The 24,473-nt window shown below is 41.2% G+C and overlaps 4 protein-coding genes and 1 long non-coding RNA gene across 8 annotated transcripts in view; 2 read left to right on the forward strand and 3 right to left on the reverse strand.

Moving 5' to 3' along the window:
• brwd1 (bromodomain and WD repeat domain containing 1) overlaps positions 1-3,167 on the reverse strand; it is a 31,090-nt gene extending 27,923 nt beyond the window's left edge. For all 3 annotated transcript variants that reach the window (XM_042063356.1, XM_042063357.1, XM_042063355.1), the window contains exons 1-6: positions 3,013-3,167; positions 2,848-2,906; positions 2,718-2,747; positions 2,415-2,474; positions 1,476-1,626; positions 921-1,019 (exon numbers count right to left, since the gene is read on the reverse strand). In XM_042063356.1, the coding sequence (XP_041919290.1) occupies positions 921-1,019; positions 1,476-1,626; positions 2,415-2,474; positions 2,718-2,747; positions 2,848-2,906; positions 3,013-3,061 (448 nt within the window). In that variant the 5' untranslated portion in view covers positions 3,062-3,167. The remainder of the gene's footprint in view (positions 1-920; positions 1,020-1,475; positions 1,627-2,414; positions 2,475-2,717; positions 2,748-2,847; positions 2,907-3,012) is intronic.
• LOC121683659 lies at positions 2,626-4,516 on the forward strand. The gene is made up of 3 exons (XR_006022865.1): positions 2,626-2,908; positions 3,161-3,298; positions 4,443-4,516. It is a non-coding gene; the product is annotated as an uncharacterized LOC121683659 (long non-coding RNA).
• A 2-nt stretch (positions 4,517-4,518) lies between these two features.
• On the reverse strand, positions 4,519-8,413 carry LOC121683653 (non-histone chromosomal protein HMG-14-like). 2 transcript variants are annotated; one of them, XM_042063391.1, is made up of 6 exons: positions 8,192-8,413; positions 6,767-6,793; positions 6,604-6,633; positions 6,382-6,417; positions 6,072-6,251; positions 4,519-5,567 (listed from the first exon to the last, which is right to left on the reverse strand). In XM_042063391.1, the coding sequence occupies exons 1-6, from the start codon at positions 8,207-8,209 to the stop codon at positions 5,514-5,516; spliced, it is 345 nt and encodes a 114-aa protein (XP_041919325.1). In that variant the 5' UTR covers positions 8,210-8,413; the 3' UTR covers positions 4,519-5,513. The 2 variants fall into 2 exon arrangements, with proteins under 2 accessions (XP_041919325.1, XP_041919324.1); XM_042063390.1 differs by having other exon boundaries at positions 6,072-6,254; positions 8,192-8,406.
• Positions 8,414-8,748: 335 nt separating this feature from the next.
• get1 (guided entry of tail-anchored proteins factor 1) lies at positions 8,749-17,294 on the forward strand. The gene is made up of 5 exons (XM_042063389.1): positions 8,749-9,019; positions 10,004-10,169; positions 11,447-11,514; positions 12,335-12,449; positions 16,599-17,294. The coding sequence occupies exons 1-5, from the start codon at positions 8,930-8,932 to the stop codon at positions 16,670-16,672; spliced, it is 513 nt and encodes a 170-aa protein (XP_041919323.1). The 5' UTR covers positions 8,749-8,929; the 3' UTR covers positions 16,673-17,294.
• LOC121683484 (immunoglobulin superfamily member 1-like) overlaps positions 17,154-24,473 on the reverse strand; it is a 44,662-nt gene continuing 37,342 nt past the window's right edge. Inside the window, exons 6-9 of the mRNA XM_042063113.1 lie at positions 22,405-22,698; positions 21,660-21,983; positions 21,435-21,563; positions 17,154-17,828 (exon numbers count right to left, since the gene is read on the reverse strand). Coding sequence (XP_041919047.1) covers positions 17,608-17,828; positions 21,435-21,563; positions 21,660-21,983; positions 22,405-22,698 — 968 coding nt within the window. The 3' untranslated portion in view covers positions 17,154-17,607. The remainder of the gene's footprint in view (positions 17,829-21,434; positions 21,564-21,659; positions 21,984-22,404; positions 22,699-24,473) is intronic.

The following is a 24,473-nucleotide window of genomic DNA, read 5'->3' on the forward strand; positions in this document are numbered from 1 at the left end:
TTCCGAAAAAGCAACACAGACAGAGCGGGCACAGCAAAGCCCTGCTCACCGGCATCCCCTGGCACCACGGCAAAGCCCTGCTCGCTGGCATCCTCTGGCACCACAGCAATACCAACAGCACCCAAAAATCCCAGTTTCAAATATACACAAGGTGAAACATTCACGCCCACACACAAGCATTCAAGGTAAAAACTAAACTTCAGTTGTTTGCCATTTAGCATGTAAACCACCATGCTCACTCTCAGTTTAGTCATAAGCACTTGGGTATGCATAGCTGTTACAATTGAATATCTGGACTACATTTCCCAAGAGCATTGTTGAGTAACCACTGTGGTTAAAGACCGAGGAAGAATATCCAAAACAATAGTCTCTCCATCATTGAATAACTACTAGCATAGCTTTATGACGCTAATCAGGAGGCTCCATTACTTTTTGTGCCCCCTAAAATCCTAGCTAATTTAGATCCAGCTGTCTCTTCTCCAACACTGTTAATCCAAAGCTACTTCTCAAATCCCAAATAAGCTGCTGTAAATGTACATGCCTCTTCATTTGTCTTCTGCACACTCAATACTACCGGCTGAGATGCACCGTCAGGAGTGCCGTTTCTGTCTGGTCTCCTGCTGGAGGTGACTATTTCAGCACCGTCCTCATGTCACAACACTTACAGAACCTTAAGAGAAGGTCCCTCTCTTTTATGAAAGATCAACAAAACTCAAATGAAATGAACCGATAATTAGACTCCGTAACCAGAAACCGTTATTGCACAGCAGCGGAAGCTTAAAGATGATGTTTCACTAAACACAACCTGCAGGATACAAAACTCATCTTCGATCTTACCGATTCAAATGTTATGATGTATACTGATGCAATATTAACGTTAAAGCGTGTTTGAACCAAAAAGCAACCACAAAAGTACTCACCTAAATTTGGGGCGCCTCTGTAACTCGAAGGCCTCTCTGGTGGTCTGCCTCTGTGGAGTGCAGCGAAGGACGAGCCTTTCCACTTCACGACACCGCAATCTGAGAGCGGGAGGGAAACAGAGGGGAAGAAAAAAAATCTCTTTCCATTCTCAGTCTGCAGCTGAAGCCCTTGCCCAACACATACGAATGCCCTCAAGAGTGGTGACAACTGGCATATGGACATGTGGCAACTTTGGGATGTGCGGCTGTATACATGTGCACCACTCCTACTCATCAGTTAAAACCCCAGCAGTTGTGCACTCTTACAATGGGGGGGGGATTATAAACTCTAAAGCCAACAGTCCCGACAGACTGGACACACATTTATTAGCTTCAAAATGACCATGATCCACAAGGGGACGTCTGGACCTGGGGCTAGACTAGATTCAAAGATGCACATGAAATAACTGCTGCTTGCAATATGCAGTCACCCAATCATCCCTTCTGAGTGTCAAGAAAGATCAAAAGGCTACAGATGTTATTTCAAACTGTGTAGAAGCAGTAAGCCAACGGCACCTTTTGATGTGCGGAGTAACGAATGTCCCCCAGTGCCCAGCAGCGAGCTAACTCCCGCCACACTGGATGGCACTTCTTTATCAAGAATGGGCCCAATGCGCTTGCATATTTGCAACAAGTGGTCCGGTGCAATGTGCCTGTTTGTTGCAACCTACAAGACAACAAAAAGCACATGAAATCTTCATAGCCTCAAGTGTGTTGAGTGTTGATTTTATTTTTCATTTAGCACATTTAAAGGAATTTTCTGAAACGAATGGCCATAATAGGCTTGTAACGAAAGGTTTTTTTTTATTTTTTTTTAATAAAATGTGAGTAGGTAGGGGATATTGTGCAGGTCACAGTTTAAATCCTCACAAACACAACATGTATATCCTAGCAAAGAGCTTGGAGCTACAATAAGCATTTTGTCTTTTCTTCTTTGAATTAAATATACATATTCTTAATTATATCGAGACGTTTGAAACTGGTCATTTTTGACAGTTCATGTGAATGTCAGATCTTTCGATTTCTTGCAAACAAACGTCGCCTAGCAGATCGCTGCATGCAAAACACTTCTCCAACACAGCCAATCACAAAGCGTGTTGCAAGCAAATTAAAGAACTGACAGTGTTTCAGCAGTCCGGATTGGCTAACTGGATGAACTTGATGTACCCTAAACTGCTCAATCCCCACCCTATCTGCAATACAACACTAAATAATACGAGACAGTGAAAACACGTTTCCGCAGACCCGATGGTCATATTTCAAAGATAAAAACAATTCCCTCTCCCAGAATAGTGCATGGCCTAAAGCTAAAGAATAACATTACCCAACATGAAAAGCATTGAGATATTAAAAGTCATCAAAGCTTGACAGAAAAATACAGTCGGTGTTAATTGTTCGACTATTAATACAAAACAATTAAAGCATACCTGATACAAAATCTGCAAATAAACTTACCACGTCTTCGTAAGATCTTGGATGTTCATTTCCTTCCCAGTCCAGCCTACGGGGAAGGAGCTAAAGGGGAAAGGTCGTTATATTAGCTTTCCAAATACAACTGGATGTACAAATTAAAGTTCCACAAACACCACATGGTCTTATTTTTGTTTTCTCTGACTGATGTTGGGAGGTATTGTGTCAAAGTCACACAGAAGCATTTGGGAAGTAGCCGGAGCTAGCAAGGCAAGTTTACGTCTGTTGCACTGGGCAGGGATGCAAGGAAAAGCGACACCGTTGTGCTCTGGGACGATATTTACACACCTGATATTCCTCTAGTTCGCTCACAAGAACCTGCAACACATTAAACTATGTCTCAGAGAGGTCTACATGAGCAATTCAACAACATACAAGACACAATACAGAGTGAAGCTTCGACGGCGAGCCAGCTCACCTCAGCCGCTCTCCGACAAGGACCCGTTGTCAGAAACCGTGAGATAAGATAATAAAGCTCTGTAAGTGGACAGAAGGAAATGGTTAATAAGATGGAATATCAATCAAAGAATGACTAATATTAGCAAATTCTGTGAATCTATGTTGCTACTTTTGTACAGCTTACCCGATTCAAGGAGCGAAATATTTCCATTTTTGGCCACTGAATCGGCCATAGCTTTCGGAATATACAATTTTGGTACTAACTTTAGGTCTAGAAAATAGTGTGATATATTTATTTAATTTCGGTTCCACTGCTCGGACCCCCTCCACAGTTGCTCCCGCTTTCTATTCAGCCAGCTAGCAGCCGCCATTGGAAGGATGAGGCCTCAGCTTTATGAGTTACTTCCGCCAGAGCAGAGGAAACAGGGGGTGGGGAGACGACATACCCTTCCTCTGTCTTGCAACAAAAGGTGCCCGCTCGAAGTGGTCTACACGCAGATCCCTACTGTGATTGTTTGTAATATAACACGACCACGCTATTTAACTACAACACGAAAACAACTTGTGCTTTGGTATTAGCGGCTTTGATACAGTGTATTCTCGACAAGGTCGAACAACTTGGCGGTGACGTCATAAACAATGGCGACCCATAGCTAAAGCTCAGCATTGTGGTAAACACATAGACTGTAAGTCTATGGGTAAACATGATTATTTTGCCAACAGGAATCCATATTTATACGATTTAGCTCATGTAAGCATGTTTCCAGAACAGACTAGTGCATAATAACAACCTGACACCGAAACGTCAACAATGCATTATAGGCTACATAAAGCCACTAATGTAAACGAGTCAAAAAAGAAAACATTTAATTTGCCTTGCAGGCACAAAACTGATGTTTTACCTGACTTCCCAAATAAGTAAAAAAACATATAATTTCCCCAGTAAAATGAGTTTTGCACTTGTGGTTCTTTTTTCTGGTTGGTGGCAGATAGCTTTAAAGCCAGGCCTTACATCTTATTATGAGCTTTAATTCTAGTAGGCCTAGACTAAATTGCTGTTGGACCTGTTTGGACAATCTGGTATAATAAATTGTAAACTATTTTACTCAGGTGTTATAGGTCAAATGATCACCAGTTCATTTAACGGAAATGTAGGCTAGGCCTACTCATTAAAAGAGCATTACCCTAGGTTTAGGCAAGCAGAAGACAAGGCACTGGTTACAACCAAATACAAAAGTTATATTATGCTCACTAAGTATACAGCGAAGCAACATTAGTGATACATTGAGCATAAAGCTTGAGGTGGATTCAGATTTGACAGAGGCAAACGTTCCTGGTGGGCTTTTCTTTTAACTTTTAAATCTTAATGTTGTGTTAAAAATGTCAGCTGTTCACTCTAAACCGTGAACAAAATTGATAGCTATAGGCTCAACATACCACTTGTTTTATTTCATGGTATAGGCCTACCCTTCAGTCCACCATGTTGGTCACAACAGATCCTTAGACCATGTAAATATGGGCACATGCAAATTACAGTGAAGCTGTTGAATATTCACAAACTGTGAATGTGATATATGAAAATGACCAGAAGTAAACCCTTTTCTCCTCCTGCAGCATTCTGGAGATTCATCATTTTCAGCTTCTGGTCTACCATTACCCCAACCACCCATGCATTTTCACAGACACTGTGGAAATTACAACCATTTTATTGGTATGTTCATACCAATCATTACACAGATACAGCTACAAAAAAAATGAAACTGTACATTTGTACTTCAAACCTAAAACCCTTGGGAAAATATTGCTACTGCTGGTATGTTCAAGTGAAAATAGTCATTTTGCTCACCAGTTAGCTATAGCCGTAACACTGTAATGTTGTTCATGTCATTAGCTTGGCTAAAACACGATTCCATTCTTGTCATCCTTAACAAGTACCGATACATACTGCATACAGAAATTATGAAAACCATTGTTGTGTTCACAGCAGCTATACAAATGTTATTGCAATGCTATCACCAAACAGAGTCATTATGTGTTATGCACAAAGCCTGATGAATGATACAGTACTAGGGTAACAGGATGATCAATCAAAGCTGTTGATTCAGAAGACTGCATGGATAAGAGAGTTTAGATTCATAGAGCACAGCTTACAAACAATCAACCCCTGCCCACCCAATCATAAACAACAAAACAAACAATGTAATATCGTATACAACCCACCCTTCGCCCTCTTACGATACAGGTTACATACACAGTCCCTCATAAAGCCTATGGAATGTTAGTCTCTCAGGCAAAAACTCCCCCTTCAACAAAACTGATTCCTCAAAGAAATGGCATGGTCGCATGGCCTCTATGCTGCAACCAGCCCCACTCCCTCCCCTCTTTGAAACAATACAGAGTTGTAAAAATGAAAGAACAAAATAAGAGAAACACAGATCACTCAATGACCACTCCTGTCCAGGAGCTTAAAAAAACAAACAAACAAAACAAAAAAAATCAGGATACTCTGAGATCCTTCTCCTAACGCATTTTCTTTTTTTTGTGTTTTTTTTTCTATAAAATGTGTTTCTACTACTGGAGCTACTAAAAAACCTGCTTTTTTTTTAGAAAATAGTTGATAAAAATAGTCCTCTGAATTGTACAAGAAAAGAGGTATGGGGAGCTCTTTTGAGTATTGTGGTGATGTTATTCGGCAGCCTCGTCGTCTTTCTGTTCAGGTTCTTCTGTGGCGGCGGCCTCCTGGTGATACAGAGGACAGTGATTGTGAGAAATAAGATCACGTCTCTGATGTGATCTCAATATGTGCAAGGTGTGTATACAGGATTGATTACAATATAACTACTCAACTGACAGCTTTGTCTATAATCATATTAGCAGAAAGTAACTGGTTGGTAAGCAATAACCAGTTATGAATTGTGTCTTCACCACTGGCTCAGTGCTGATCAACACTAATTTCAAACAGTGTGTGATAATTCATAATCAGTGTTTTATGGCTAAACATTGATGGGATTGTATTATTTCTTATTTATAGGGCCGAATGCCTTGATGGAACGCCACCAATAGTTATTTCAAATTGGACAGGTACTTCATCACCTAAGTATCTATATCACAGCTAAATGTCAACTTCATTGTTATTATCCATTATTTATAAGTTATTTTCAACAGGAAAAGTACATGATCACCTATATATGTACATACATATTATATACACCTAATCTATACAGGACACTATGCATCTCTCACATCTTCAGCTTTAGCCTCTCCGTTCTCGGCGGGTGCCGCCTCCTCCTCCTCCTCCTCTTCCTCCTCCTCTGGTGCCTCAACCTCTGCCTCGGGCTCAGCCTCCTCCTCCACCTCCTTCTTCTCCTCCTCCGGTTTCGCCTTCTCTACCTCCTTCACCTTTTTGGGCTTAGCAGGGGCCTTCTGCTGCAGAATGGACAACAGCAAAAAATAAAAAAAAATAATAAAAAAAATAATACATATTAGAGTGATGTTTACAGAATCAATGAGAAATGACAAGCTGGGGTTTTTTTGTATATGAATAGATGCTCACCTTTGGTTTCGGCTCAGGTGACTTTGGCAGTGGTTTCTGGAAAAAAATATAGTGATAGGATTATATTAATTTAACTGACATACATTTAAATACATACATAAATGCATATGTTGCACATATTTTAAGTTATATAGGGGGATTGTCCAGTTGTTGATTATTAATTTTTCTTAGATATTAATACATTAATGTATTCGGAGTTAGCTTGTCTGATATTGTACTTACGGCTTGGAGTCTCACAGACCTCCTCTTGGGCTGTAAAAAAAGGGGGTGGGGGCAATAGAACAATAAGTCCCTTTATCTCAATGTTTACATTGATTAACCAGTTACATGTTTTTATTTGTCAATAGTAATTGGAGCAATGCAGATATTTTGCATGTATACTGACCTCAGCGACGTCAGCGTCATTGTTAGCCTGTTTGAAGAGAGAGGGAAAAACCAAAACAAATGTAACATAGTAATTTCAGACACTCGTGGGTGGGTGTGTAGAATTCGGCAGGGGGGAGGGGCACACCACCGCTTCCCATCCCCCCACTCCAAGTTACTGGGAATTATGTAATCTGTAAATGGGTGGGGGATGGTAGACAAGCAGTTGGGTATTTTCACTACAGCCCCTGAGTGCTTTTTTGCCTTTTCCCTACGTGGACCTGTCTCACCGCCATTAAATGATGAGCAGCTATAGCCTACATAACCATACTCAAAATTGGCATGAACTGCTGGCTGATACTGTACACAGAGAGGAGGGGAATGGCAGCTCCGCCTCTACGCACCGAATTCATTCAGCAGCAATTCGCAGGGATTTGTTGCATGAAAGCATCTACTGCTACGTCAACCAGGCTACTTTGTGTTCCCGCCATTCGCTGAAATGTATGCTGGTCCTATAGAACATTCACTAGGCTATATGTTTTTTCAAAAACATAACTATCACACGAGCTGGTGGCGATCCTAGCGGCGCAATGTTGGTGGACAAAATTGCATAATACCATATCTGACTGGGTTGCCAGAGGAAAATCAATGCGCACCGACAAAACATACGAAGGGGAAATTCGGGTCAATAGTTGTCTGCTTTTACCCGTTTTCAAGCCCAGGCAGTAACACCTTATAGCTGTCTTCGTTTAAAACCCAGTCAAATCATTTGGATGCAGGGTAGTCACATTCTTTTCTTGCGCGCAAGGGCAGCCATGACACCGTACCCTCTCCAGGAACCAAAGGGACTCGCGCATAACAGTTACGCTTCACTGCACACGACAAACTGCAAACTTACCACTGTACGACAGACACGGTCAGACTTAGAGGATAAAACTTTTCCCCTGATATAAAAAAAAAATAGCTAAAGTCTTATACGGGTCGTTGTCTCAACGTGTCCTATTAAAAAAAACAGACACACACAGGGAAGCTTTTCGGTGCAGGTTTATCCCCCTAGAGTAGCAACATGTTCTATGGCTTGTGGGTTACACCCCTTTGTTCGAGCTCATAGACTAAGTAGCCTTCATCAGATGTGCTAAACTGAAATAAATACATAAGTCACTGATTTGCATGCATGCAAGGAAGTAGCTATGGATCAAATACCCCCCTCAATATCCCACAGCGCTAAGAAAAAAGGCGCCAGTTTAGGATACCAGTCCAATGCCTGTTAGGTTATTGAGCTAAGAAACACCTCACTGAAAATATGCTACAATGTATCAAGCAAGAGACCATGCACATGCAATTGTTGCACAATTTTATATGTTAGCCTAAATGTATTCGGAGAAGATACATACATGCAAATAGAAATTTTGTTAGATTAGTAGATTCTGTATACATTGTAACTTACTTTGTTTCTTTTCGGCATGGCTGCTAAACTTGTAGCCTACTTTTTTAGGTAGAGGAAAGAAGATCACCTAATCACAGCACAGGCAGCAGGCTAACAATGTACTGCTGTATGGGTTCAGTAAGACTCTAACAGTATCTTGGAACACAGTGTAGCTAGCATAAATGTTCTATCGGAACATAAACTAGCTGAAACCGGATTGGATCCCCCCTCTCTATATTCTATTCATTATACCACCAACCTGACGGGCAACCTACTCCCCGCCCCTTTTTCCCATTGATTGGCTTAAAGGTCTTGGCAACACATTTTCAAACCAAAGCAAGATACCTGTGTGGGTAGGTCAATATGCCAATCAGTTGCTTATATCAGTAGCCCTTGCTTTCTGAGATTTTTTCAGGTTTAACGCAATTTTATCCGGGACCATACATTATTTCTCTGGTTTATCTTGTGAAAAAATAAACCAACTAAATAACATGATGGTGCACAAACGCGTCCCCCCAAATTAGCCTCCAAAGGTAGACCATGTCCTTCCGGTTTGCCTCAAGTATTTGTGGAATTGCAACCAAAAGTTCGAAATCGTTTTTTAAACGCTTGTTCATTTTAATCATTTTGAGATCACATAATTATATACAACTATTTTGGTCGTGCTCACAGTGTTACATAGCGGAGTGGATATAGCCAAGCTTCTTTGGGGGTGTTCCCATTCTTATTACAGTGTGATCACGTTGATAAACAGCAAACATGGCTGCCGGGTACAATTGGTTCCTGGTACTGGGGTCTGTGTTTTTGTGTAACCTCGTCAAAACACTATTGCCGAGCTTTTCCTCTTTTGTAAGTAGTAACCTACAGAATTAACAAGTGTTTAAAATGTAGCTTATGAGAAATGTAACGTTGCGATGCTACATTTTCGTGAATCAGCCAGAAAATAGCCTATTCGTGTTGCACCGACACAAAAGCAAATGGCAACCCATGACTGCATTTCTTTTCAGCGTACACTCCTATAGGCTCGAAGGTGTGGTCCTCAAGTTGTTTGTTCAAAAAGCTTCGACTCCTACTGAAGAGTCTATAGAAAGGACCCTATGGAAGATGCGTTTCGATTTAAATTTTCTCGAGTCGTTTCATTGGATACACGGTTGTGTCCGCAATATTGGCGTGAGGCAGAGAACTATCACAAAACCCTCCTTCCCACATGAACACAATCGAAGTCAAAAATGTACACTTTAACCCTCGGAGATATCCACCATGTTTAGACAAATAGTTTGAAGAGAAGAACCGTTTGCATGTGATTATGTGCTGTTTGTGTACGATTGCGTGCCCATACACCTAAAATCAAGACCACATTTTCGATGTTTTTAAAAAAGAATAATGGTAGGCTCTGAATTTAAGATCATAGCTTATCATTTCCTTTCATCTAGATGTAGCCGTCTAGATCCATTGAAACTGGAAGAGCCAAAAACGCGTTTTCTTCTTCTACCATTAGCTCAAAATCAACACGGTATCAAAGCCCGGGGAAGATATTTAATGAGGACAGATACGGAGTGCATTTTTATATCATTAGGCCTATTCAAGAAAATAATAGGCCTAATTTGGTTGTAGGCTACCCATATCGGCACGCCAACCTAATGTAGCTCAGAAGTATTTTCATTTAAACGTGGTAAATTCTTACTTAACCTCCAAATATTCGGATAATTTTTTACTCGGATTAATATGAGTAACCGCTTTAACTAAATAACCCCTGGTGAAACCAACGCAGCTAAAACTGAGCTGATCAACATTAGATGAGAGGAGCAGTTGACGTGTCTTTTTTGGTTACAGCTATCGAGGGTGCTGCAGAAGGATGCCGAACAGGAGATGGAGATGCGCACCCAGATCCAGGAAATGAAGAAGGAGCTCTCGTCCATCAGCATGATGGATGAGTTTGCCAGGTATGCGCGTCTAGAGCGCAAGATCAACAAGATGACAAACATGTTGAAGACCCATGGTAAGCCCCCCTTTATTTAAGGTGGTTGTATTCGGATGAGGTTATGTTATAAGTTTTGTTAAACTTCACATCAGCAACATGAGATCAACTCAAGGAAAGGTTCACACCGTGAACATCAAAGGTCCATTTTGCAGACCAGGTGTCGCTCTAACCATCCAGAGCCCATATAGCTTCCACAATGTAACACCCTAGATTGATTCCTTTAGGACTAAAGGGACAAATGTGGCAGGGGGTTGGGGGGATAAAGTTTGTTTAACAGCAAACCCCCCCCCCCCCCTACTTGTCACATGTCATGTGTGGAGAGCAGCAGGTGGGTCTCGGATAACAGTTGCAGTGTTCACTCTTCAATAACGGGTGTTTTTTTTTTTTTTTTTTTTTTTTTTTTGGCGGGTGTCACAGCTGCTGCCTGTTGCTGTCCTTCAGTTCATCCCCTGTGTGCTGATCTATAAGCTAAGGGGATGGGATTGAGGGCTGCCCACTCCATATGACCACTGTCTGGCACATTGCATATGCATCAGTTTGCCAAAAGAATGTCTTGGGGCGGGGGGGGGGTCGGTCGGGTCGGGTCCCCCCTTGGATTTGTACAGTATATGATGAACCAGGGCCACATTGTGCACTGTGTGAATTGGGCCACGACAGGAAGACAGAGAAGCTGAACAGCTTTAGTTGAAAGTGTATAGGGGAAAAGCCAGACAAACAGTATAGACCGTTCATAAGCTGGAGACAGCTATACTCAAGGTGGCTACAGTTGTTACTTTTTTTTTTTCTAGAATCAGTTCTAAGACGTAGGAGCAAATGCATCGTCTTGAAAATGAAACTTTTTCATTTACATTGTTTGGACAATGCTGCATTTAAGATAAAGATCTTTGAATTTATTTGTAGATCCTAGTAATAAACAAATAAAAGAAAAACTCCGCTAACATTGTTGTACATGACGCAGAATTGTATTCATGGCATGTTCACCTTGAAACAAGAGGGTTCTAGCACTCAGCAAACGATGCTTTAGAGTAGGTCACCAGGGAATCATGTTAGGTTTTGTTCACAAGGAGTTGCTCTGAGTTCGGATCTATTAACCCCTTCATTGGCAAAGATGCCTTTTGCATTTACATACATTTCAGAAGTGTATAATGAAGTACATTATCCCTTTTTGTTATTTTGCTGCATCACATATCTCCCCCATATTAAAAAAATAATATTCAATAAAAGTGCATTATGTATTTATATTATTGTTCTCTGAAATGTCCTTTGCAGAGTTTAAAACAGTTTTTCCCCTACAGTGAAGTCAAGAACTGCACATCAAGCCAAAATGAAGTGGATTGTGAACATAGTCTTCTACATACTTCAGGTTGGTCAGGCTATAGAAGGCAGGTTACCTACTGGTGCTACCTGGTGCTTCTAAAAGATGGAGATGAAGTAGTCACCCTTTTCACACCAGTAGCTCTCTCAAAGGTTTTGTTGAGTTTACACCAGGGACCAGAGAATCGGTTCATAATGTCGTCCTATACTATTGGACAAGTAGTGGCATTTTAATTTAGAAGCAGGCTTTTGAGTTAGTAAATAAATGAAGCCTTTAGAGTTAATTTATCTGAACTATTTCAGTGACTGTAAAGAGTGTATTTCAGTGCCCAATATGAAAAGGTATTGGGTCATTCTGTGTCAAATCAGATGTATGGCAAAGTTTGTATGGCAAAATATTGAAACAACATTAATATTATTGTACTTGCAAAAAACATACTGATTGGTACCATGTGATATTACCCTCTTTGCACTTTGGTCCAAATCTAGGGCATTATATAAAATCATTAGGTATGTAGTGCAAACTTTTAATGGAGAGTCAAATTCATACTGAGGACATGTTTGTTTTCTGTCCTACAAAGTTTGACCAGGCTAGGAATTAAACTTTTTGAGATATTGTTGCTCAAACATGGCTTCCAAAATAAGACCTTTTTGAAAGTGAAATAATTGTAAAAGTCAAGGGTGAAAAAACATATTTGACAGGTGTTTGGGACCAAACATTATGTAGATAAACTTCTCTACTCTGTCTGATTTGACACGGAAAGGCCCTAGTCCATTTTTTTTTTTTTTCATCAGTAGGGTAAGAATGGTAGGAAATCGATAATAAATATTTTGTTAATTAAAAATGTTTTCGTTTACTGCATTGCCAGGCTGTGCTCATGATCTCACTCATCTGGAAGTATTACGCCGACCCGGTTACCGTGGTGCCCAGTAAGTGGATCGCCCCACTGGAGCGGCTGGTGGCGTTCCCTACAGGAGTGGCAGGTAATGTAGCCCAAGGTCGGTTCAGTCCTTCCCAACTACAAGTACTCGGTGGAGTACTTGTTAGTGAAAACAAATAGAAGTACCCCCACCCTTTCTGCAAGCTGCTGCTTCAGTTGAACAATTCCAGGTTTTTTTTTGTTTTTGTTTTTTTGCAGTCATAAACAGAACTTAAAGTAGTATTGTATATTTTTTAACAATGATATACTGGTATACCAATCACTAATTGAATCAGTCCTCACATTTAATATTGCATCCTGGTGCAAATTTCTGACACAGAGAAGCAAAAAAAAAAACTCACAAGAATAATCAGGCCTGCATCCAGTATCACTGGTCCCTCTCAGACCCGTCTCTAGGACCTTTACAGTTGCATAGTAGATAGAAAGACAAATTCCATCGTTAAGGATCCTTCCGCCATTCCTTTCAGCTGCTTCCATCAGTTAATGAACTAATTTAATTAATTCATTGTTTATGGGTGTTTTTATGCTCCCTCTAACCCAAAGCACTTGAGCCTCTAACCAAAGAAAAAATGAAATTACTATGTGATAGACAGTAAAGTTTTTTTTAAATTAATGTTGAATCCAGTGTAGCATTCCCATACACGCACTCAGTAAGAATGCACTGATTGTGTAATTTTGGCCTGATACTGGTATTGATGTTTTAAAGGAGTAGTCAGAAGTAAAAACAAACAAACTAAATAGTTAATCAGTATTTCTTGCTCAACGAGAAGCACAAAATATAGAAGAGCACTGTTTATGAAGTCAGTACATTACCTTAAACTCAACTTCCAGTCCCCGCCATCTTGAGGAAAACTGTACAAGTCAGTGCTATCAACTCAAAATGGCGGCATCCGGAATAAGAGAAAAACACTCAGTCCCGCCTCCGTAACTTCCGTATCCATCCAACTTCCGGGCGTGGATTGTCTATGGGAAATAACATAGCGTTTCGAAATATCATAACGGTAAAACATCTGTAGGTAGCGAAGTTGAAAAAGCTGGTGGGCAGATTGGCCTACACACTTCTGCCATCTAGTTTCCACTGGATTTTTTGATTGTCGGTGCCGTTTAAGTAGTATACTATAGACTATACTACTTAAAAAATCCAGAAAATCAAAAAATCCAGTGGAAACTAGATGTAACAGTTTAGCCGATAACTGATGCCGATGCCAATATTTTTTTTATTTGTTTGTGTGCTTTGTTTTTTATATTAATTATGCCCTTTACTATTTTCTATTCTTTGCTTTTGTTTGTTTAAAGCACATTGAGTTGTCCCTGTGTATGAAATGCACTATATAGATCAACTTGCATTGCCTTGCCTTTAGTGGCAGGGAAACAAAATATTCATATATATATATATATATATATATATATATATATATATATATATATATATATATATATATATATGTATATATATATATATATATATATATATATGTATGTATATATACTCTTTTGATCCCGTGAGGGAAATTTGGTCTCTGCATTTATCCCAATCTGTGAATTAGTGAAACACACTCAGCACACAGTGAGGTGAAGCACACACTAAGGCCTAGTCCACACGTACCAAACCGATCTTTTTTTCCTCCGTCTTCCCTGGAACCGTATCAAGAATATTTGCGTCCAAACGGATCCATCTCAACACGACTCAACACGTTACTTCATACCCCAGGCCTATAGGTGGCACTGTGTCTTTACAGAAATTCACCAAAACTTGCGCTTTTAAAACAGACAGAATAGGCTAAATGGCTAGTGCAAGGAAACCAGAATTGTTTGTGTGGACTGATGGTGAACTGTCAACTGTAGCCAACTGTAAAACTAATAAACTTTATTTTACGGTTTGTGAAGGGTGCAGTCCCGTCCTTTATTTGGCTAACGCAGGTAGGCCTACTAATCACCTTTACTTTCTTTGGTTGTAGGATAGTCGATTCACATTAGTTTTGGCTATCACCGCAATTAGGCTACTAAACGCAAGGCTTACCCAAGTTCTAGGCTATTCTGTCGCCACATTTATAATATTGCTATAAAACCTTCGTTAGTAACAGTCAATACTTTTGCCTGCATCAAATCGTGCATTCGCATTCAGTGTGCTACCATCGGCGTAACGTGAGTTCTAAGCGTCTTTGTATGCTTATATCTGATTTCACTCGACTGTGAATGCATGTATATATGTTGTAAGACATGTAAAATAAATTAATGACACTGGCACTACGCACAAATTAATGTAGCCTAAACTTACACCGCACTTTCCTAATAAGTTCTCTCGCGTCACTGACAGTAGCTAGAATGCATAAAAAAACACCGGGAAAAACAGTGTTCAGTCCACCAAGTCATAAGCTATCGGCTCTGCGCAGCATCAGTTGTGATATTTATCTTAACGGAGTGTAATCGTAGGTAATGTCATGTATGAAAACTAGTATTGTTAGGCAATACTATAAGTGCAAGTCCAGGGCAGCTGAGGTGTGGCGATGACATCATCGATACGCAAGCAGGATGTGCGGTTTCGCTGTCTAAACGAACTCAAACGGGCTACGGTTTCAGATTTCTCCACTTGGACCAGGTTTCAGAAAAGTGCGGTTTCGGGCAGTGCGTTTACAGGATTCGTTTGGACGCTCGGCCAAGACGAAGCAAAACCTCTGCGTTTAACCTAAAAAGCGTCTCCGTGTGGACAGGCCCTAATCCCGGCACAGTGAGCTGCCTGCAACAACAGTGGCGCTCGGGGATCAGTGAGGGGTTAGGTGCCTTGCTCAAGGGCACTTCAGCCGTGCCTACTGGTCGGGGTTCGAACTAGCAACCCTCCGGTAACAAGTCCGAAGCGCTAACAAGTAGGCCACGAATGAACCATTTCCAGCCTTTCACCCTCATGTAACATATCTCTGCATGTGCCAGGCCACGCATAACACGACATTTAGCAGAATTGATGTGATGTACACAAACAGATAAACATCAGCCACTAACTACCATTATTAAAATGGCATATTATTCTCTGATAGGCCAATACTAGTCAACCAGGCAAATTTTGACCGATGCTGATAAGGCTGATATACGCATCCCTAGAACTCTGTAGTGTGCCACAAAGGCAACTGAAAACGCATCTCTTGGGTGTTTGTTTGCATTGCAGACTCCAATTACAGAAACTCTGGCACTGATGCATGCCTTCTGGTGTCTCTTAACAATGTATTTGGTTTTCTCTTCTTCGGATTGATACAGCAAAGTGGTTTATTCCAGTGTAAAATGGTAGAAAGGTTCACAAAAGTTCACAAAGGTTCAACCTATGTCTGCTCTCGGCATATTCTCTGGAGTTCTCTCTCCTTCGTCCTGTCTGGGTGAACTACTTTGTCCTGTCTCAATGAACTAACTAAAAGTTACCAACTCAAGTCATTATATGCTGGTCTCAATGCAAATTAATCTGGCTTCTACCAAGATAACTCAATTATCAAATACATAGGACAAAAGGTTAACCTCACACCTTTGGCTGGGATGGTTTCAATGGCTTACCCCCAAAAACCCATTCTATGATCGTTGGTGTTTCAAACCTCACCTGGGGCCAAACTGTCTGGCATCAGAACATCTGAACTTGATCTTGGATGGAGAAATGATATCACTCATACAATTCGGCAGGATGCATTTCTTGCACTGTACTGTGGAGGCTTTCCTTACATTATTTCCAGGTTCCGCTTCCCGGTCCGCAGAAACACATTGTATAACCTGTGCGGCTAGTGTGAAGGACAGGTGTGCGTTACGTTACCTGACTTCCATATGATTGTATAATATCTAAATATATTTCAAGATGATGCCAAATCTAGACAGGGGACCTCAGAAAGTGGTAAATTCCTTTCATACAGCCACTTTAAATTAACAGAAAAATCTTATGACATGAGCTTCTGGTTTTTCGTAGTGGTCCTTTAAAAGTGTAAAATGTAAATATACTTTTTATTATTGTACCATCCAATAATGTTAAGGCTTTGGGGAAATGTATATCATATATTCATTTAATTGAATGTGCTTAGTTATTAAAATGAAATGGGAGATTTAAAAAAAACGTTCTGTTACCCACACAGCATGTATAACCATGGCCTATATACTGTAGGCCTGTTTGTTATTGGAGAGACTCTAAATTGTAACCCCGAATTGACTTGTGTGTGTGTTTCAGGTGGTGTCGGGATTACCTGCTGGTTAGTGGTGTGCAACAAGGTGGTTGCTATTGGACTGCATGCTGTAAGCTAAGCATGCTCAGTTCATCCTATGTTTACGCCCCAAAGCTTCGGAAACCACAAAGCAGCAGTGTTTTTTATTTAAAAGCGTTTGCGATCTTCATGCAGTCCGTTAATTTGTTCCATTATATAGTGTGAATAAAACACAGTTCTGTTGTTTCAGGGTTTTAATGTTTTAATGGCTTTCTTCAAGGAGATCTAGCAAGGTCAAAAACGTAATATTGGCTTTGAATGTTACTTTGCGTTGCTGCTACTTGCAGCTATTGGAGGTAAAGTTCCAACAAAATAGAGTTGAGAAATGTCATATCCACATCTCACATTGTGTGAAATGAACTGATGGATTTCAAAGATCAATTCAGTTAATTAACTGAAGATCAAGATCATGTACAACTGTTTTGTTTACTACAAGGAATAATTTTAAGTCTTGTGAATGTATGTGGCGGTGTTATATTTTACTTGTGTCATTGTCAGTATTTTTTTGTTTTTATTTATTTGGGAACAAAACACTGTGATGTTTTAAGTGCTACAGTGGTTATGTGGGTCTTTTCGATGACCAAAAATTGTTGATTGAGAGGAGTTCTGAAGATTGATTAGACACTTTAAAGATGAATTCAATAAACATTTTGTCAAATTGCTCCTTGCTGGTTATGTATGTGTTGTTGGTGGAAATTATTGTTTGGTGCAGTCAGAATGTAGCTCATTCCAGTGCAAACCAGAGGGGGGGGGGGGGGGCAGTAGTCTCTACCCAATACAAACACATCTAGAACGGTGTCAACAGCAAAAACACAATAGCTAACATGTTATTCAAAGACCAGCAGTGATAATATGATGATGTGAATGTCATGCAAGCATTATTTTAGAATGTTATATTCAATAGACTATGTAAGACACACATGCCAAGGTTTGATTGATCTGCAAGGCCACTATGAAATCCAAAACATAGCAATCTCAGTAATAGTTCTGGTAGATGTCATCCACTTCAACATCACTGAATATGGCAGTTGAGCAGTTGTGAATCTTCTCTACATTCGCATACACTTCTTCCATATCACCATCAGAGTCTTTACCACGATCCTTCTGCTCAGCACGCACAACTGTGTTCATATAGATACTCTTATCTTCATTAGAGCCACCTGGTCCGCTGTGGAATCCAATTGTGCTCACAGAGCCTGTTCAAAAGGAGTGAGATTACAATACATATTTAACATAAGACAGTGGTTTCTCAAACTGGGGGTCGGGACCCCAAGGTGGGTTGCCAAAAATATTGGAGGGCTCGTGAAATGATTTGCAGTCTGGATTAAAGACATTTTTGTAAAGGTTTTTAGTCAAAGGCTGCCATTGACAATGACTTTGATGTTGACATATATAACCTATGAGAGAAGACGTTTTCTGCCTCTGCTTCCAATGCCCATCTCACAACATTTCAAAACCAAATTCAGCCGGTTAGAGAGAAGGGGGTCGCGAGACTTGGCCCATGTTTTTGGGGGGGTTGCCAGATAAAAAGTTTAAGAACCACTGGCATACGACATGTTAAATTTAAGAAAGAAAATAATAAGCATCAATTATCATTTGTAAGAAAGATTAATGATAAGTACTAACACACAGCTAGAAAACTCAAGGAGCACATTGCAGCACCAGGCGCAATGTGCAATGAACCTTGTGAAGAGATAGCTGGATGGGTGAATGAGACTGAGAGGATGGATATGGATGTAGATAGATGGACAGATAAATGGTTGGATGTAGATAATTGGATGGATCTGGAGAGATGGACTTAAGCAATAACCCCCGAGAGGCCGTAGGTTACACTGATTCTACAACAGCTAAGGGGTGTTGTTACGGCTCCCGCACACAGTTGTGTGCGTTGCAGTGCTGGAGACACATCCTGTTCACTTTACATGGGCTCACGTCATCCGTTGCCCAACTGCATTGTGGGTCCGTTGCGTCGCGTTGCTCCCGTCGCTCGCGTTGAGAAGTTCAACTTTTGCTGCACCGATGGACGGCACTAGCCGATCAAAAAACGAATAAGCGAACAACAGACGGCTCCAGCCAATCAAATTACGGTTATACCTTAAGTCATTTGCATACCTAGCTACCGTCGGGAACACCCACTGGCATGCGTTGACGGAACGCAACTGTGTGCACGATGCACTAGCGGAGTGCCTGAAACCCCCCTTAGCTGTTCTACAACCAGTTACTACATATCTCACAAAAGTGAGTACACCTCTCACATTTCTGCAAATATTTTATTATATCTTTTCATGGGACAACACTGAAGAAATGACACACTACAATGTAAAGTAGTGAGTGTTGCTTGTATAACAGTGATGATTTGCTGTCCCCTCAAAATAACTTGACACGCAGCCATTAATGTCCAAACCGCTGGCCACCCCTAAGTGAAAATGGGTATTTTGTGTGGCCACCATTATTCTCCAGCACTGCCTTAACCCTCTTGGGCATGGAGTTCACTAGAGCTTCACAGGTTTCCCCTGGAATCCTCTTCCCCTCCTCCATGACGACATCACAGAGCTGGTGGATGTTAGAGACCTTGCGCTCCACCTTCCGTTTGAGGATGCCCCACATATGTTCAATAGGGTTTAGGCCTGGAGACATGCTTGGCCAGTCCATCACGTTTACCCTTGCTTCTTTAGCAAGGCAATGGTCATCTTGGATGTGTGTTTGGGGTTGTTATCGTGTTGGAATACTGCCCTGCAGCCCAGTTCCCGAAGGGAGGGGATCATGGCCTGCTTCAGTATGTCACAATACATGGTTCCCTCAATGAACTGTAGCTCCCCAGTGACAGCAGCACTCATGCAGCCCCAGACCATGACACTCCCACCACCATGATTGACTAGACACACTTGTCTTTGTACTCCTCACCTGGTTGCCGCCACATACGCATGACACTATCTGAACCCAATATGTTTATCTTGGTCTAATCAGACCACAGGACCAGGGCAAAAATGTGGTCATCACTGGTCAAATTCTGACTTGAACACAGCTTTGGAGTTCTCTAAACACATGTCATTATTCACTACTTTATTCGCCAGAACAGGAGCACAGAGGAAGCCATCTTCACGGCACTTCACTCTGCCCTGTCCTTGACAAAGCAACACCTATGTGAGAATGCTGTTCATTGACTTCAGTTCAGCATTCAACACCATTATCCCCTCCAAATTGATCACCAAACTCAGTGAACTCAGTCAATACCTCCCTCTGAAACTGGATTCTGGACTTCCTAACCAACAGACCACAGTCTGTTAGATTAGATAACCTCACCCCCTCAACCCTCACCCTGAACACCGGCGTGTGCTGAGCCCTCCTTTACTCCCTCTTCACCTACGACTGCATACCTGTACATGGCTCTAACACCATTGTCAAATTTGCAGACGACACTATTGGTGATTGGTCTCATCAGCAACAGTGATGAGACAGCCTACAGGGATGAAGGACCAAAGAGCTCATTGTGGACTTTAGGAAGTAAAAAGCTAGCACACACACCCCCATCCTCATCAACTGGACTGAGGTGGAGCATGTCACCAGTTCAAGTTTCTCTTCTACCTCTACCTTGATCAAGAAGGCTCACCAGCGTCTCTTCTTCCTGAGGAGACTAAAGAACACAACCTGTCTCCTCAGGTCCTGGTGAACTTCTACCGCTGCACCATCGAGAGCATCCTCACCAACTGTATCACAGTTTGGTATGGCAACTGCTCTGCCTACGACCGAAAAGCACTGCAGAGGGAGGTGAAAACTGCCCAACGCATCATCAGATCATCAAAGACTGTTCTCAACCACAGACTGTTCACCCCACTCCCCTCCAGGAGGAGTTACAGGTCTCTCCACACCCGAACCAGCAGGTTCAGAGGAAGCTGTCACCTTACTGAACTCAAGGGCCAATGACAGCCATGAAATTCCCACCCTGGTGTAGGCCTACTCACTTTTTTGCCAGCGGTTTAGACATGAATGGCTGTGTGTTGATGTGAGGGATGTACTCACTTTTGTGAGATACTGTATCTGGCAAGATTCCATAAAATAAGGGCACAGCAACTAGCCTGGGTTTTCCCATGCTTCCTCACGCGTGTGATTTTATCCAGGCAGCCTGGATTCTATGGACTTCGTTTTCACCTCAACGAAGGAACCAATCACAGAACGGAGGGAGGGCAGCAAGACGATGACGACACACCGAAGCCATTATGTGCTATGTACAGATGCATTTGATAGACATTCGGAGCGCCCAATAAACAGCTCTGGGCATTCGTAAACCACGTTTCAGATACGAGAAAATCAATGTGGTCTAACGTTAGCCAGGCTGCACAGCAACGAGAAATGTAATGATTTATTCATAGATAGTCATTCTTCCGCCAAGAAATATATTTTTCCTCTACCTGAATGGTTGCCAAGCAACGTTGAGAGGCAGTTACTTTAACTTTTGTATCAAGTTATGGTAGCGCAGTAATATTGAATATAGCCAATCATAATCAATTACCGGAACTATCCGTTTTAAAAATTGATATAGATAAGTGGATGTCTATGGACAGATCCATGGTTGAATGATGCTACATGGACGGAGGCGGATGGATGGTTAGATGGATGTAGAGGGATGATGAAACAAACAAAATATTTTTTAACATACGCAGTAATGCTTGAACAAATGCAGTAATGCTTGATCAAAGTCTGTATGCTAAGCGGTTAAATTAGGCACAGAATAATTATAACTTTTTAGTTTTCGAAGAACAGCTACAGCGTGTACTGTAATAAGATGATGATTTCAGACTCACATTGTGGGCCACTGTTCCCCTGGGGCATGTTGGTCAAGCACTTTTTGTTCACCAGACAGAGTATGACAGGAATCACCACAAACAGAAACAAAACTGAAGTCACTCCGGCTACAATGGGAACCAGGGATGCTGGAAGAGGAACAGCAAATTGATTGTAAGAGCAAAGCAACAAGGCAAGTAAACTAGCAAGCAAAACAAACAAATGTACGTAAGTCTCCAATATACCTCTTACGATGACTGTCAGTGGTGCTGTCTGTGTTGAATTGAAGGTGTGGCTGGACACAGTGACCTCATAGACACAGCTGTAGTTGCCCTGGTGGGAGTAGTCTGCCTCAGGAATGTAGAAGGAGGCTGAGTGGTTGATGGCGAGCTGAGTCCTGGTCCTGTTAGACCCATCAAAGAAGAGGTGGAAGGAGCCTCCTTGGTGCTGTGGCTCAGTAGAGCAGATGAGGGAGAGGCTGTGGCCCCTGGTCACCTCTGGCCCCTGAGGCCCCCAGAACAGCCCTCCATCTGGGGCACTGAGAGAGATGTTGGGCTGCACAAGCACCACTGGGGAAGGGGCCAGTTTATCAGTGGAGGTTTGATATAAGAAAACATTACTAAAGGTTGTATCAGCGATTGCAGGCCCAAACATAAATTATCACATTTATCTAATCTTTCCTCACGATCCGCTAGCTGCCCGCCCCATAAGCAGGCCGTCAAAATACGAATCCCTGTAGGCAGCCTAGGCTCTGAGATCTGTACACAAAAACAATTGGTGCTACCAACCACTCAAAACCAAAATAAATAGTGTTCCAACTAATCACCGACAAGATGTGTGTTTAGGAGAGTTTCAATTGCACGGGAGGGAGGGGGAGGAAGTAGCGAGCTAGCTCTTTGTTTTGTTTGAACGTCAACAGAAGTGATGTTACCCGCAATCGCTGATACGACCTTTAACAAAAACCTGAAATATGACATATAATCACATTACCTATTACGGAGAGCCTGACAGTATCACTTTGCGGGGATGTGAATTCACGACTGGAAACCCTTGTTTGATACTGGCAGTAGTAGGCTCCTTCATGGATAAAGTCCACTTGAGGAATGGTGAAGAGGGCAGAGTTTTGATAGAAGCTGTTTAGTTCTCTAAGTGACCCAGAGAGCTGCTGTAGGGTGAATGTACCACCCAGGTGCTGTGTAGAGATGGAGCACCTCATCTGGACAGACTGACCCCAAGAAACCTCTTTACTGGTTTCCAGTGAAAGACTTGGCTTCTGTAGTACAACTGGAAATGAAAGAAGGTGCAACAAACAATCAAAACAGCTGAAACATCACAGCAGAGGGTTACCCTATTAGAAGTGAAGACATTTTTAATAATAGCGCTTTATCAATTAGCTTTATATGACTCATCTTAGTGCAGATCTGTGTCCTTCCATTTTTCAGGGTGTAGGTTACCTGACTTCACATTCACTCACCCACAGTGATACTGATGGATCTGCTCCTGTAGAAGCCAGAGCAGAGGCCACATGTGTATCTGCCTGTGTCAGAGGCATCCACAACAGAATGAGTAAAGGTCACGCTGCTCTGTAACTGGTAGTAACAGAACTGTCTCATGATGGAAGCACCATTTCTGCATAAACAATAACTGTGTTGACAGTTATTAATCCCACCACAACTGATACGAACAGTTTCTCCAGGTGAGACAGCTGAATATAAGGAGATGAGCCGGATGGAGGGAGTGTAATATTGACCTGGAGGAGTCATTTAATGCTTTTAATGAAATACAGTTCATGCATAACTGAATAAGATGGAAAAAGAACTGTCAGGATTATTTAAATAGAGAAACACTCCACTTACCAGCTATTGAAGTGACATTAAGACAAAGAACTAGTGAAGAGAGAATCAGATCAAGAGGTGTTTAATGAATGTACAAATGTAGATAAAATTTACAATTATGTATTGTGTGCTAACACATTATACTTAATTGAGCTACATATTATGCAGATATTTATAGGGCTATTTTAAAATGTATCAGCCTTTATGAAGGTCACTTTGGTCAATGTTGTGGCAAAGTGAAGTTGTCCTTAGTACATTCCTGTTGAAGGCTATAAAAAGTATTCACCCCCTTAGATATTTCCCCTTTTACTGCTTTTATAAATGGAATCTGGCGTTCTAAGCGATGTTGGGTAACATCACTTCTGTTGATGTTCAAACAAAACAGAGAGCTAGCTCGCTATACAGTATATATATATATGTGTGTGTGTGTGTGTGTGTGTGTGTGTGTATACTAGTATAAATATTCTGCTTTCACTTTGACATTAAAGAGGAGATTTTTGTAAAGTATTGTAAAAAAAAGGCTAAACTGATCAAGATTTAATTTATAAAAGCAGTACCATTGGAAATATCCAGGGGAGGTAAATGTGTTGTATGTCCTGTTCTACACAGTACACAGCTTCATTACTTGAGTAAAAGTACAGATACCCTTTGCTAAATTTCAAAGTACAAGTAAAAGGACAACAGTCAGATGTCTACTTAAGTAAAAGTACTAAAGTACTTGTTTTTAAAAGTACTTGAGTATCAAGAGTACAAGAGTAGCCTACATTTTCTAAATATTGCATTACTACTGCCACAGTGCTTACATGTATGTATAGAAATGTCCTACATGGAGTTATACATTTTTTAATGTTAATACCTTGGAAAATGTAAAAGGAATTGAAAGTGAAATCAAGTCATTTTCATCTTTTTACCATGTTGCCAGGGATGGGCAGTATTTCTAATATATGTATTTCAAATACGTATTTCAAATACAAAATACTATTTTGTAATTGAAACACTTGAAGTGAAAACTATCATTAACTTTTCAGAAAATTGAAATAGTCTGGTGAGGTGGGGCCACAGGTTGGCACATTCCCGGGATGGACCTGTTGCGTCTTCATCCATTGTTTCGTCCATGGTTTCATCTCTTATCTAAATCTGACCATGGAGTTGACTTTGGCGGAAAGCTGAAGGTGATTGCTGATAGGCTGTCCCAATCAGTGGCACCTGCACAATCCAATCACG

Source organism: Alosa sapidissima, chromosome 15 (genome assembly GCF_018492685.1).
Source record: "Alosa sapidissima isolate fAloSap1 chromosome 15, fAloSap1.pri, whole genome shotgun sequence".
Lineage (NCBI taxonomy): Eukaryota > Metazoa > Chordata > Actinopteri > Clupeiformes > Clupeidae > Alosa > Alosa sapidissima.